The sequence below is a fragment of the Corylus avellana genome, chromosome ca9 (genome assembly GCF_901000735.1).
Source record: "Corylus avellana chromosome ca9, CavTom2PMs-1.0".
In the NCBI taxonomy this organism is placed as follows: Eukaryota; Viridiplantae; Streptophyta; class Magnoliopsida; order Fagales; family Betulaceae; genus Corylus; species Corylus avellana.
Window position 1 is genome coordinate 9266954 of NC_081549.1, and position 15092 is coordinate 9282045.

Consider the following 15092-nt stretch of genomic DNA (forward strand, 5'->3'; position numbering starts at 1 on the left):
ATTTGTGTTCTTTATTAAACCTAGATAATTCGGAGGCCTGTCTCCCAGTCAAAATAGAAGTTTGAAATCGGAATAAGATTTGTCCAGATTTGTGTCTTTTAATTGCGGAGCGATTTTGGCATAGTAACCCTCCGAATTAGGAAAATCCTATTTCACAATGAATTGTAGTATTTTGAATTAGCTTTTCAATGTCGCTTGAATCACTTCAATCCGATATTTGAGCAGAAAGTTAGGGTCAAAATATTGAAACATATGCAGAATCTGAATTTGAATTAAATCCGAAATTTTATCTAATCTGAACTTTAATCCAATTTAATCTTTAATCTGAGTTAACATTTTTCTTGGATTTGGTTAAACTTAACCACATCATTTAGGTCTTCTCAAATTATGCTTTCTTCAAAACTTTGCATTTTTCGCTTTAAAGCTATAATTTTTTTTCAATGACCTACAAAATACTAAAAACACAAAACATTAAATAATGACACATCTAAATGATTAACTAATGTAAATAAAAGGGTCAAAGTATGAAATATTTGGCATTTATCAGCCGGACCACTCCAAAGGCCATGGGGTGGTTTGGCCACCCCTAGACCGGCCATGGGAGGTGGCTCCAACCACCCCCTTGGTCAAAATAGGGAGGTCTGGTCACCCTATTTTGGCCAAGAGGCCACCCCTTTGTTTTTTATTTTGAATTTTTTCTAGTTTTTAGTTTTTTTTTTATTTTATTTTTTTAATTATTTGAATATTTTTAATTATTAGCTTTTTTTTTTTTATATTTTTTAATTCCTAAATAATTGTTGATTACGTTTTTTAAAAAAAAACTATTTTTTTTTTCCTTCCCAAACAGTGCAATTTTAGATAACCGCCGCCGGTATGTGGTAGTTTCCACTGCCCCATGAAAGCCGGATCCCTCGTATCTAAAAAACTTAGCTAAGAAACGGGTTGATCTGTTTCTAAAACATGAATGGTCGGACATGCAGGGGAACCCACCACCCCACTTTCAAAGCATCCCCACTTGTGCCTTTTCATTTCCTTTCTTTGCTGACGCAGACAACCTCCACCTGGACTCCCCACGTGTACCCAAAAAGTGTCCATATATTGGCAACTAATTTAATGCCATTCTTCTCCCCACTCGGTCCACCGCTTTCACATTAACCATATCTAATATCTTCTTCTTTTTTTTGAGTATATTTATATTAACCATATACTTTCATTTTTATTTATTTATTTATTTTTATCAATTAAACCAATAAATAAATCGAAAATAAAAAATCAATAATATATAATTATTTTCCATTTCCCAACTCTATCACTACTTCCCATTCCCAACAAAATAAATAGAAAAAATGCCACTCATTTTCTTCTTTCTTTTTAAGTGATATATTTTTTGTCGCTTACAAACGCATGCACCGACTGCATCCGGCATCCTCATGGAAAGCACGCAACAAGACTCCATCGCCTCCTTCTCCTCCTGCGTTCTTCAATAATTATATTTGTTTTTACGAGAATAAAAAAAAAGTTGAAATTTCCGCACTGTTTTTTGTACCTTCACAAGGAAATACCCGGTATTAGTATTTGCTCTGCCTCGCCGCTGACTAATTTTTCTTCTTCTTCTTCTTCTTCTTCTTCTTCTTAATTACTCTTTTTTCTCTCTCTAAACCCGCCTTTCTCTTTGCATTCAAAACGACCAACCCGAAACTCGGCGAACAGAGCCCACTGCCATAACCCTAACTCTGCAGTCTGCACCTCCGGTGTATTTTGCCATGGAAGATGAAGACCCAGTAAGCCTTTTTTTGAGTCTTGACAACTGGCAGGAGTCCCAAGCCGACCCAGATGAGCTTTCGCTCTCCCAGGACTCGCCGCCGCAATCTCCCTCCGAGACTTACCTGTTGGGATTTATAATCGCGAATATAGTCGGAATCCAGTACTACTCCGGCACCATCAGCGGTCGGGAAATGGTGGGTCTGGTCCGGGAACCCCTCAATCCGCACGACTCGAACGCCATCAAGGTCCTCAACACCCGAACCGTCCAAGTCGGACACATCGAGCGCTCTGTGGCGGCGGTCCTGGCGCCGTTGATAGACGCTCATACCATTCTCGTCGAAGGCATTGTGCCCAATACTCGTGCCTCGGGAAACAGGGTCAAGATTCCTTGTCAAATTCATGTGTTTTCGAGAATTGAGGCATCTGAGGCAGTTAAATCGGCGATTTCGGGAGCTGGGTTGCACTTGATTTCGGATTCAGACGCGTCGTTTACGCTGTCCGAGGCCATGGTGGTGAAGGAGCAGAAGAAGGGTGGGAAGGAAGGCAAGAGTCTGGATGAGATTTTCAAGCTTGTTGATGAGAATGTAAGCAAGAAAGGTGCGTTGGAACCGTTGGAGCCGCCGAAAGATGTGATCAAATCGGAGCTCTTTGTGCATCAGAAGGAGGGGTTGGGATGGTTGGTTCACAGAGAGAACTCGGACGAATTGCCGCCTTTTTGGGAGGAGAAAGATGGGTCTTATGTCAATGTTTTAACCAATTACCATACGAATGTGCGGCCGGAGCCTTTGCGAGGTGGGGTTTTTGCGGATGATATGGGTTTAGGTAAGACTCTAACTTTGCTCTCTTTGATTGCTTTTGATAAATGCGGTAGTGCTCTTGCTTCTGCAATGCATAGCGCTAGTTTAGAGGTAGAAAAGTCTGATGAAATGGGTGAGGAGAGTGGTAAGAAGGGTAAGAAGGGAAGAAGTAGCAAGAAGGGTGCCCTATCCCGGAAAAAACGAAAAATTGGTGATGTGAGATTGGATGGCAATGTGAAAGGAAAATCTGTTAGTCTTTGTGATAAGTCTTTCTGTGATTTTGGCAGCAAGACAACTTTAATTGTGTGCCCGCCTTCTGTGTTTTCAACATGGATAACGCAGCTAGAAGAGCATATTTGGCCCCGAAAGTTGAAGGTGTACATGTATTATGGGAATCGGACAAATGATGTTGGGGAGCTCAAAAAGTATGATATAGTATTAACTACATATAGTACTCTGGCTACTGAATATCGTTGTTCGGAATCCCCTATGAAGAAGATTGAGTGGTGGCGGGTCATTTTGGATGAGGCACACTTGATAAAGAATGTAAATGCTCAACAAAGTCGAGCTGTCACTGATTTGATGGCCAAGAGAAGGTGGGTTGTTACGGGAACGCCCATTCAGAATGGCTCATTTGATTTGTTTTCTTTGATGGCATTCTTGCGGTTTGAGCCATTTTCAATCAGGAGTTACTGGCAAAGCTTGGTACAGCGTCCACTTGCTCAGGGAAACCAGAAGGGGCTCTCACGTCTGCAGGTAATATTATGTGATAGATTGGATGTTAATGTTGTCTTACTGAAGTACGCTTGCTTTGGGGTTGGAATCTCATGTTCTGTATGGCTAATTGCTTTAATATTTTCCTGAACGTTTTCTCACATGATACTTAGGTTCTTTGCATGTAAAATTTACTGGTTTCCGATATGATTGCAAAGAATAGGGAGTGTCTTTTGTACTGTAAGTATCGTGTATGTTTTTTGGAAACTTATATTGTACTTTCCATTTAGAACAAAATAAAATATATAGAAGTGAACCACAGGAGTTTGTTCATATATCTGTTTGAAGATTGTGCTGCTTTTGGTTGTTTCAACTCTTCTTTTTATGTTTCTGGTATGACTTGGAAACAATTTTTCCTTGCCATGTGAACCTTAAATGTCTTAAGAACTCATGAAACTATTGCTTCTTAATCTCTTTCTACTTGATTACAGCTACTGGAATCAATTATTTAGCTTTGCTTGATCCTAACATCTTTCTCTCTCTCCAGTCCCCATTACTCACTGCTCTTTATTTTCTCCTCTGAACATCTTTTTGGTTCAGTTATTTTCTTCTTCAAAGGAAATATCCCTCTTGCCATTGCCATTGCCATTGCCAAAGAGTTGATTTCCAACTGCATATTAAACAATGCTGGGAATTCATCACCAGTATTAATGAGGTATGGTTGAAGGGTAATTAATAATAAGCATTGGGTTTTGATTGTTAGGTTGATATGGATGGCTGATGAATGGTGCTCTTTCCAGTTTATGGGAGAGGGGAACGTGTTATAGTCTTATAGGTGCATAGACCATCAACAATAGTAGGAGTTAAAATAATAATAATAATAATAATAATAATAATAATAATAAGTATAGGACCAAGATATGTACTCGAGGGAATCAACCATGTAACTGTTATACCCATGACTGCCAGATGAAACTAGCACAAACCATGGCATGGGGGAAGAACGCGAATAGAATTCCCATTTCACTCAAATAGAGTTGTCATAATCTTATTTTCTCTATGAAGTAGTGGTTAGCTTTGTAATATACTCATTTAATTTCTCTCTAGATATCACTAAATTGATTTCAATACCTAATATGAATGATGAGTTTTTGCATTATTAAGCTTCTTATTATTTTTTTATTTTTTTATTTTTTTTACTTCCTCTATCCTACTAAGAGTGCTTGTCTTCTTTGAAAAGTCAAAATATTAAGGAGATTGTATCTGGTGCATTAGAACTTACCTAGTTAAGCTTATCTTTGGGGTTTTTTTCCTCTGAGTTTTTAACTCAAAAATATGGGCAACAGTAAAATAAGATTTGTTGGAGTTGATGTTTCATGCTGCCACTTCTGTATTTGATCATATCATTTGATAAATGTGAAGAACATTTTTTTAGCATATTACTAAAGAATCTAGTGTAATTCATATTGGTATAAAATTATGAAATAGAAACTGAGGTACTTGGATTATATGTGGCGAGTCTTGTTGAGCTGTTAGTGGTGACAACATTCTGCCCAAGCCATTCAGTAGTTTATCGTCGAAGATGGGGGTGGGATTGTCTTTAGGCCTGGGAGTTTTCCTCGTCTGGGTAGGCAAGTAGGCCTCCACAAAGGCTCTGTGTCTGATTCTGTTTGCTTGAATAAAGTGGATTTGAGGGCCTGTCCTTATGAGGAGGTGCTTCCCTCTAATCTGAGCACTTTACAGGCAAGCTTAGAGTGGGTTTTTATTTCTAGGGGATGAGCGGGTTCCAGTGCTGAAGTATTTTTTCTTCTCTTCTCCTTCTTCCAAAGAGGTGTTGTAGGGGGCTGTGCGAGTGTAGCAAAGGATGTAGTCTTTAAATTTGCTGAGTTGGGTGGGGGTCTTGTGGGGGGGGTGGGTAGAAGCAATGCTCTTGTAACCCGGCCTTGTCTAGAGTTGGATTTGTTCTTTGAAGAGTAGCCCATGCCGTTGAGATTCTGTTCAGCAGTTGTTAGCAAGAAAATAGCAGGGACTCTGCCTTTAGCCTGGGTTCTGTAGATAGTGAAGGAAATTGGTCATTTTTTTGTGGGGCTTTCGTGCAAGGGTTTAGAAGAAGAAGAGCTGCTGGCCTTGTTTGTAGCCATTGAAGTGAGCCACTTTGAGCAGGTGTCGGACTATTGCTCCAATTGAGGAAAAAAGGTAATAGAGAATTAAGAAGGTTATTTTGTTCCATAAACTATTATGCGAACAATGGTAGTGTTTGCCACGGTAGAGTCAGTAGAGTCAAGGAGAGGGCTGAGTCTTTATGCCACCTTCATTGCTCTCATTTTGAAGAAATCCGGGGCTATTGATCTTAAGGACTTTCGGCCTATTAGTCTTGCGAATGGAGTTCATAATATTATTGCCAAAGTCCTGGCCAATAAGTTGAGAAGGATTATGGAAAAGATTATTTTGAAGCCCAATAATGCTTTTGTTAAAGGTATGCAATTCCTTGATTCATTTCTCATGGCAAATGAATGTCTGGATAGTAAAATCAGATCTGGTGAGCCAGGGGTGCTTTGTAAACTGGATATTAAAAAGGCCTATGATCATATCAATTGGGATTTCTTACTTTACTTGTTGAGCAGGTGTGGTTTTGAGGAGAAATGACGATCTTGGATAGCACATTGAATTTTTTTGTTGCCTTTTTTTTTTTTTTTTTTTGGTGTTTTGGTGAATGGCAATCCGTCTAGTTTCTTCAATATCTCCCGTGGTTTGAGACAAGGAATCTTCTCTTTGTTATTATTATGGAGGCCTTAAGTAGAATGCTTTCTGCTATTGTTAATAGGGGTTTTCTCTTAGACTTTTCTATGGGGTCGTGGCACTTTGGTGTGGTTAACATTTCATACTTGTTTCCGTATGACACTTGGTTTTTTGTGGGGCCCATCGTAACCACCTACTCTATCTATTTGCTTGTTTGTTATGCTTCGAAGCTGTCTCCGATTTGAAGATTAATCTAAATCATAATTGGTTCCTATGAGTAATGTTGATAATTTGGATGGGTTGGCCGGCATTTTGGGTTGTGGGGTCTCTTCTTTGCCTTTGAAGTATTTGGTCTTCCGTTGGGGCCCTTCTATAAGGGCAAGTCTATTTGGGGCAGTGTTATTTAAAAGATAGAGCGTTGGTTGGCTAGTTGCAAAATGATATACTTTCTAAGGGTGGTATGGTTACCCTTGTAAAGAACACACTTTTCAATTTGCCTACATATTTCATGTCTTTCTTTCCTCTCCTAGTGGGCATTGCAAAGCACATTGAGAAGCTTCATCGAGATTTCTTATGGGGTAGGTTAAGCAAAGAGTTCAAATTTCACCTAGTAAGTTGGCCCTAGGTTGGTTCTCCAATCTCCAAGGAGAATTGTGGGTTCAGAACTTGCTGATATTCAATTGTGCTCTTTTAGGAAAATGGCTATGACTCTATGTGCATATGGGAGAGAGGCTTGGTGGAGAGTTGTGATGGATTCTAAATTTGGTAGTTTGTGGGGTGGATGGTGTTTTAATGAGCCTCTTGGGTCGTATGGGGTGGGGTTATGGAAGAATATCAAGCGGGGTTGGGGGATGTTTTCAAGTCATACTATATATGGGGTGGGAGATGGCTCCAAGGTTAGATTCTGGCATGATTTGTGGTGTGGGAATAAGGCCCTAAAGGAAGCCTTTCTAGATTTATATGGTATTGGTTGCACGAAGGATACTTCTATAGTGGCTCACTTTGAGCTTTCTAGTGACTTCAATCAATAGAATGTAAATTTTGCTAGAGTGGCTCATGATTGGGAAGTGAATGTCTTTGCCTCATTCTTCAATTTGTTATATTAATTAGAGTGAGATGGAAAGGTGAAGACAAGCTTTGGTGGGCCTCTTCCAAAAGAGGTTTGTTTGATGTTAGATCCTTCTATTGTATCATTATTTGTAATGATGCCATTCCTTTCCCTTGGAAGTTTTTTTTTTTTTTTTTTTGGATAAGTAATGTATATTCATTCAAAGCGCAGTGGGGCGCAACCCAATTATTTGGTAGACTAAGGTCCCTGTGAGAGCGGCTTTATTTGCTTGGTTGACAGACTTAGGTAATGGACAACCTTAGGAAGCAGTATGTCATTTTGGTCGATGGGTTACGTGTCGTATGTGCAAGAGGAATGGGAAGTCTGTTGACCATTTTCTTCTCCATTGTGAGATTGCTTGTACCTTATGGAATGTTTTATTTTTCAATCATTTTGGGCTGTATTGGGTTAGGCCTAGACGAATAGTTGACTTATTTTCTTGTTGGTGGACTGTTGTTAGCACTAAGAGTGTTGTTGTGTGTAAGATGGTGTCTTCTTGCCTTTCTTTGGAAGGAAATAAATGATAGAAGTTTCGAAGGTCGCAAGAAGATGTTGGTGGAGTTTAAGTCCTTTTGCTTTAATACTCTTTATCTTTGGATATTTGTGTTTGTATCTCCTTTGATGCTTAGTTTTCATGATTTTGTTGTTCTTTTTTCCCCTTTTAGTTAGGTGTTTCTCTTGTATACTTGGCTTTGCTTTACGATTTTAATGATATCTCGATTACTTTAAAAAAAATAATAATAATAATTGTTGGACGCAGGGTTTGTTTTGCAAATAAAGAGAGAATACATTTAAATTGACATATATTTTGTGATAGATTGAATGGGATGAAAGAAATCTTAGTGGGACGCAAGGAGATGTGTTTAAGTAGTTGAGTGTAAGTATTAGGCTTATTGACCATAGACTATGAAATCTATCTATCCTATTGCACTATAGCAGTTCAAAAATTTACAAGCCACCTTGTTGCAATTTTAATGACTTCAACATTAGTATTGGATATATTTGTATACAAAATTGAACCAAGTATCCACTTTTTTTAACTCATGATAGTATCTTGCTAGAAGTTCAGGTCATTATTGGACGAGTTGTTCATGAACTTTTCTTTCATCACCAAGAGTGGGAGGCAACTAGGAAAACATGAAATAGTTTCTTCTGTCAAATTTTTATTTTGTTAGAAATTTATAATGAGCAATTAATCTATGTAATTATGGGGTTTTGGTTTTGGCAATAGACTTGCTTGGGTGGCTGTGTACTAGAGCTGCAGGGTGTGCTCTAGCAACCTTAACTAAGAAAGAAAGTTAAACTTAGCTAAGGATTTAGTCTACTTTACAAGTATGTTTTTTTATGAAAGGTATTTTCTCATATGGTTAAATATTCAAAGGGGTTATTATAAAGCTGATCCGAAAACCATTGATAGATTTGTTGCATACTGTTGATGAATTATTGCTATATTTGTATCTAGAGAACATTTTTCTTCTGCCGGAAGCAGTATGTTTTAGTAGTCGCACTATTTTGAGTTTAAACCTTTTTCTGGAGCTGCCTGCCTGAAAAAAGAAGATTGAAGACACTTGTAGAGTGAATAATTTATTTACCAATATGATTTTTTTTTTCTTTTTTTTCTTTTTTAATTTGTATTGACTTGTAGGACTTTTATCGAAAGACCTATTCAATCAAAGAACATGCTTTACCCCCTAAGCCAAGGCCCAGGGGTAGTTCTTACAAGCATAATTTTGTGCGACACATCAGGTGTTTATTTTAGGATGTTGATAAACCAGAAGACCTTTTTGATGTTTGAGGCAGTAAAAAGTCTGAACTTTATATGTAAACCATGCAATGCACAAACTAGGTTTTAACAGATGAGTTTTTGAATTGTATATATATAACTAGCTACTGGTTTGGAGGAGAGAAAATTGATTCCATTGGAAAAATAAAGAGATCTAGTTAGTAACATGAAGTTGATATCATGGATTAATAAGAAACCTTTTAGGTTTGTTAAACGATAACAAAAAGGTTTTAGAGCTTCTATTTAGAGAATGATTTCTCTATACTTTTTCCTTAAAAGTGTTTTTCAGTTGCTGTTAATTAATTAAATTGCATCCATTTCTGCTTTTTGATTGCATTATGTGTTTTGTTTTGTGTGATTGATTCATCTGTATGTAATTTTCTAATGCAAATTGGCTATAATGCAACTTAATACAATTTCAGGTTCTAATGGCAACTATTTCTTTGCGAAGAACAAAAGAAAAGGGATTGATTGGGTTGCCACCTAAAATTATAGAGACTTGTTATGTGGAACTTTCTAGAGAAGAACGTGAACTGTATGATAAGATGGAAGGGGAAGCTAAGAGTGCTTTCCGGTATTATATCAATGCTGGTAATATGATGCGCAACTACTCAGCTGTACTAAGTATACTCCTCCGACTTCGCCAGATATGTATTGATTTGGCCTTGTGCCCTTCAGATCTCAAATCACTACTCCCTTCTCAGAATATTGAAGGTACCGGGGGAAATGCAAATTAGTTCATCTATTCTTCTCCTACTTTTTTTTTTTTCAATTTATTTTTTTAAGTTACCGCAATTTTGTTGCTTAGATTCCATGAAACCCTTCTACTACTATTCCTAGATAGTTCTATCTTTGCTGTTTTTTATCTGCCATCTCATACTCTAGTCTACATTTTCAGAAGTCCTTTGGGTGTTGCGATTTCTGTTGTCTCCTTTTTGCAATAGAGGTGGTATTTTTCTTTAGAGATATTACTAGAGCTTTTCAACTTATATTATAGAAGAATTCTGAAGAGAAGATGGTGGTCTGTTGCTTTCATAACAAGGCATCTGAAGGGTTTATTAAAGACTGCGCTGCCTAAATTTATTGTGTGATAGATTTAAATGCTAACAGCTTAGAAAACTAGCAAAAGAAGAAAGAAAAGGTTAACAGCCTGGAGGTATGATAAGACCAGTGTTGTATATATTATTTTTCATATCTGAAGTACAAAATGTAAGGAATTTGAGTGCAAAACTCGAACACCATAAATGACAAAATGTTACAAAAATATTTGGAAGTGAGCCCTGCATTATTCTAGGCAGAACCTTTGAAGGGTATGATAACAAATTTATTCAAAATATAAGAATTATCATAACATGAAAGAGATATCATAATGTGTCATGGGAAGTATGACCTTGTGGGTTCTTTAATTGTCAGTTTGCAAACAGAGGCTGCACAATTTGGGTGATCAATAAGAGAAGTCTTTTTGTGAAATGTTGCACTTGTATTCCAACACTTTTTAAAGTGGTTTGGTTTTTTCTGAAGGATTTTATACTTGTGTCATTGAGTTGTCATTATCTCATGCACATTACAAACGCTACCATTGTCTTCACCTGGTGTGTTTATTTTGTACTTACAACTTATATATTGATTATAAGCAGATGTATCCAATAATCCGGAGTTGCTGAAAAAGATGGTTGAGGTGCTGCAAGATGGTGAAGATTTTGACTGTCCAATATGCATTTCACCACCAACTAATATTATTATTACACGTTGTGCCCATATTTTTTGCCAAGCCTGTATTTTGAAAACCCTACATCACAAACCCCGCTGCCCCCTTTGTCGGGGTCCTTTGACACAGTGTGACCTGTTCTCAGCCCCTCCGGAAACTTCTGATAATGATGACACTGGAGTACCCTCTTCAAAAACAACCACATCTTCCAAAGTCTCTGCTCTTCTAAAATTTCTCATAGAGTCTAGGGATCAAAACCCAGCTACAAAATCAGTAGTATTTTCACAGTTCCGTAAGATGTTGTTATTACTTGAAAAGCCCCTAAAAGCTGCTGGTTTCAAGATTTTGCGCTTAGATGGGTCAATGAATGCAAAGCGAAGGACTCAAGTAATTGAAGAATTCGGTGTCCCCGGACAAGATGGACCCACAGTTTTGCTTGCAAGTCTTAAGGCTTCAGGAACAGGCATAAACCTCACTGCAGCTTCTAGAGTCTACTTGTTGGAGCCATGGTGGAACCCAGCAGTTGAGGATCAGGCAATGGATCGTGTCCACCGGATTGGGCAGAAGGAGAATGTGAAGATTGTGAGGTTGATTGCTCGAAATAGCATCGAAGAGAGGATAGTAGAGTTGCAGGAGAGGAAGAAGCAACTTGCAAGGGAAGCTTTTGGAGGTAGGGGCCCAAAGGATAGGAGGGAGATTGGTTTAGATGATCTCCGTGCCCTCATGTCGCTGTAAGCTCTTTTTACCCTTACCATATACATGTGTGTGCATGAATATTACATTTGCTAGCGCAAATAGTCGAATGTTGCACCCTCCCATTGCAGAACTTGTGCACGCTTCTAGATACACAGGCAAATCTACACATTTGTGTATATAGAGGATAGATTTTTGGACTTGCCAACAGTTTCTACAAAGTTTAGGTGCTAAAGAGAAAGATCCAAATTGGAAGTTTAAATCCACTTGTACGCTTGGAACTGTGGCCAACAGGAATATATGCAGAATCTTTGAACATTACTGTTAGCTAGGTTTCAGGGCAATGATAATTTTCATTCTCTGCCTTGTTTTGAAACCCTTAAGCAAGTGTAATTTGGGTGGGATGAAGCAATATTTTGATTTGCAAGTGATTGCTCATGGTCATATCATGTTTACAGAGGCGAAATCTATCATGCTTTCTTTTCTCTCTTGTGTGCACGAGTATATTTGTCAATGTGTTTGGATGGTGTTTTTTGTTTTTGGTTTGAAATAGTGTTCTTGACGTGACATAAACGTAAGAACAGTTTTGAGAAATGTTTTTTGGTGGGAAACATTTGCTTGCAAAGGAAAACTAGTCTTTTGTGATATTATTCTGGCAATGATAGTTGGAAATATTCTAAAAACTTGTGTGAAGATGGATGAGTTTAGATCAATTGATATTTCTTTTTCCTTAAAATGAGTTGAGGATTAATCCGTGGTTTCAAGATTCACCTTTTCGTATGTTTGAAATTGGGTTAGAACCTCAGGTCAACTCTCCATCATTTGTGTCACAAACTTCCCCATTAGTGCACGAACTCATCTATCACATTTATTTTATTGATTACCGCATTTTTGGCAGCCAAATTGTCTAATTCAGATGTTCATCTTTCACTACGGAAATAAACTTTTGGGAAAGTAGTGTCAAATCCTGTGCAAGGACCGATCAGGTCATGACCATTACCTTTTGGACGGTTGTGATTATTTGACCCAGTGGTTTGATTTAAATCATAGGATACTTGTGAGTGCAATCCGACAGTAAGATTTATATGATAGTTAATAAAAGTTGTCATTTTTATCATGGATTTGTATCAAATTGATCCCTAAGCTACAAAAATTATGTTAAGGATCTTTGTGGTATGATCCCATATAATATTTTGATCATTCCATAAATAAATCTTTGAGATCAGCTAATCAATTCATAAAATATATTTATACAATCGATGTACCAATAAGAAATGCATTTACAAAAAGGCTGAACACAAGCAGTATCATTTTCTTTTTGTTATAATTTATTTTTTAGGCAAGTGCAGAAGCAATATTTCCCATATTCGATTACTCTTATCACTTCCACATCTTCTACAACATTCAAGCCTCATGCATTTGAGTATGCCACAATTTTCATGAATTTTGCCGGTGAGACTCAAGTCTTGGATCATATTAAATAGAACAATTCTTGTTGAAGGAGATTTTTGGATGGTTAGATTGGCAATAAGTCACTCTCTACCCGGTTGACGTCATCTGGAGGGGGCTGGCGCTCTGATGCGTAAGTCAGTCAAGCTCGTTTTGAAGAGAAAACTAAGTAGAGAGTTCAAGAGAGGAGACCGTACTCGTGCTAGGGTGGTGTACTTCTTTTTATGAGAGAGGCTCCTTGTCTAATATGGTTTATAGGGCATTATTATTTGGGAAGATCATTGATTTATTTTTCTGATTAAGTTGAAAAGGAGAGAACTCAGTTGCATCTGAAAATATGAGAAAGCTCAAAAAGAAATCCAATATAAATTAATAATTTTCTGTGCGATAACAGATTCAGACGCATTTGAATGTAAGATGGAATGGAAGTACTGGATGGGCCCTTGTGAAGAGGCCCACAAGACTAATTCCCCTTGGGCCACAACTGTGACACAAGGATATGGCGGATTACTAGAATGGAAGCCATGCTCCCACCAGACAATTGGCCCAAACACAGCTTGCTTGAGCTTTGAAGCACACATCCATACCCTATATGAAAAGCAATGTATAATAGAAATTAGGGAATGACAACTAATTAAAGGGTGGTAGAATTCATGACAACTACCTTATGAGACACACGACATAAATGTCATTTACCCTATATAAGGTAAGTGTGAGGTTAGACTCAGGTTTGCTCGTATGCCCTAATCTCCATCTATATTCTTCATTTTCGTCTCTATATACTTTATAGACTTAAACATCGGAGGTGGCATCGGTGCTCCCCTACCTCCTTTGCAGCAACCCCGAATTGAGGACTAAGCATGAGTGGTCACTGGTTAATTGAAAAGGAGAGAACTCAGTTGCATCTGAAAATATGAGAAAACTTAAAAAGAAATCCAATCTAAATTAATAATTTTCTGTTTGATCACAAATTCAAACCTATTTGAATGTAAGATGGAATGGAAGTACTGGATGGGCCCTTGTGAAAAGGCCCACAAGACTAATTCCCCTTGGGCCACAACTGTGACACAAGGATATGGCGGATTACTAGAATGGAAGCCACGCTACCACTAGACAATTGGCCCAAACACAACTTGCTTAACGCACACATCCATATCCTATATGAAAAGCAATGTATAATAGAAATTAGGGAATCACAACTCATTAAAGAGTGGTAGAATTCATGACAATTGCCTTATGAGACACACGACATAAATGTCATTTAGCCTATATAAGGTCAGTATGAGGTTAGACTCAGGTATGCTCGTTTGCCCTATTCTCCATCTATATCCTTCATTTTCATCTCAATATACTTTATTGAATTAAACATCGCCAGTCTAACTTTGGTTGTCTTGCAAAGACCCCAAATTGAGGACTAAGCATGAGTGGTCACTGGTTAATTGAAAATGCGAGAACTAAGTTTCATCTGAAAATATGAGAAAACTCAAAAAGAAATCCAATCTAAATTAATAATTTTTTCTGCGATCACATATTCAGACCCATTTGAATGTAAGATGGAATGGAAGTGTTGGATGGGCCCTTATGAAGAGGCCCACAAGACTAATTCCCTTTGGGCCACAACTGTGACACAAGGATATGACAGCTTACTAGAATGGAAGCAACGCTCCCATCAGACAGTTGGCCCAAACACAGTTTAGTTGAAGCACACATCCATATCCTATATGAAAAGCAATGTATAATAGAAATTAGGGAATAACAACTCATTAAAGGGTGGTCGAATTCATGACAATTGCCTTATGAGACACACAACATAAATGTCATTTAGCCTATATAAGGCCACTATGAGGTTAGACTCAGGTATGCTCGTATGCCCTAATCTCCATCTATATCCTTCATTTTCATCTCTATATACTTTATTGACTTAAACATCGGAGGTGATACTGTTGCTTCCCTACCTCTTTTGCAGCGCGCCAATATGACTTTGGTTGTCTTGTAGAGACCCCGAATTGAGGACTAAGAATGAGTGGTGACCGGTTAGTTTTCTTCATCAACGTAAGAAAACTACAAGAACTCTAGACTACTAAGAAATAAAACCTGTTAACATGTTTCTACTCTTCCCAAAAAAATAAAAAAAGAGTAATAAAACTAATTGGCAATCATAATGACATTATAAAGCATGTCACATCAATTGAGTATGTTAGAAGAATACAAAATAACATTTCTTGATAATATTAACCTCATATTGCTTTTTCATAACGTGCCACCCAGATGTTGACAGTAATGCTAGAACGTATATTTCTGATAGAGCTGAAGTACATGGAAACTTGAATACCTTTT

The 15092-nt window shown here is 37.7% G+C and overlaps 1 protein-coding gene across 1 annotated transcript; it reads left to right on the forward strand.

Annotated features, from left to right (window-relative positions):
• Window positions 1-1388: 1388 nt before the first annotated feature.
• Window positions 1389-11791, forward strand: LOC132162077 (putative SWI/SNF-related matrix-associated actin-dependent regulator of chromatin subfamily A member 3-like 1). Its single transcript, XM_059572325.1, has 3 exons — window positions 1389-3317; window positions 9328-9619; window positions 10543-11791. Exons 1-3 carry the CDS (start codon window positions 1764-1766, stop codon window positions 11346-11348), a joined length of 2652 nt encoding a protein of 883 aa, XP_059428308.1. The 5' UTR covers window positions 1389-1763; the 3' UTR covers window positions 11349-11791.
• The last annotated feature ends 3301 nt before the right edge of the window (window positions 11792-15092 follow it).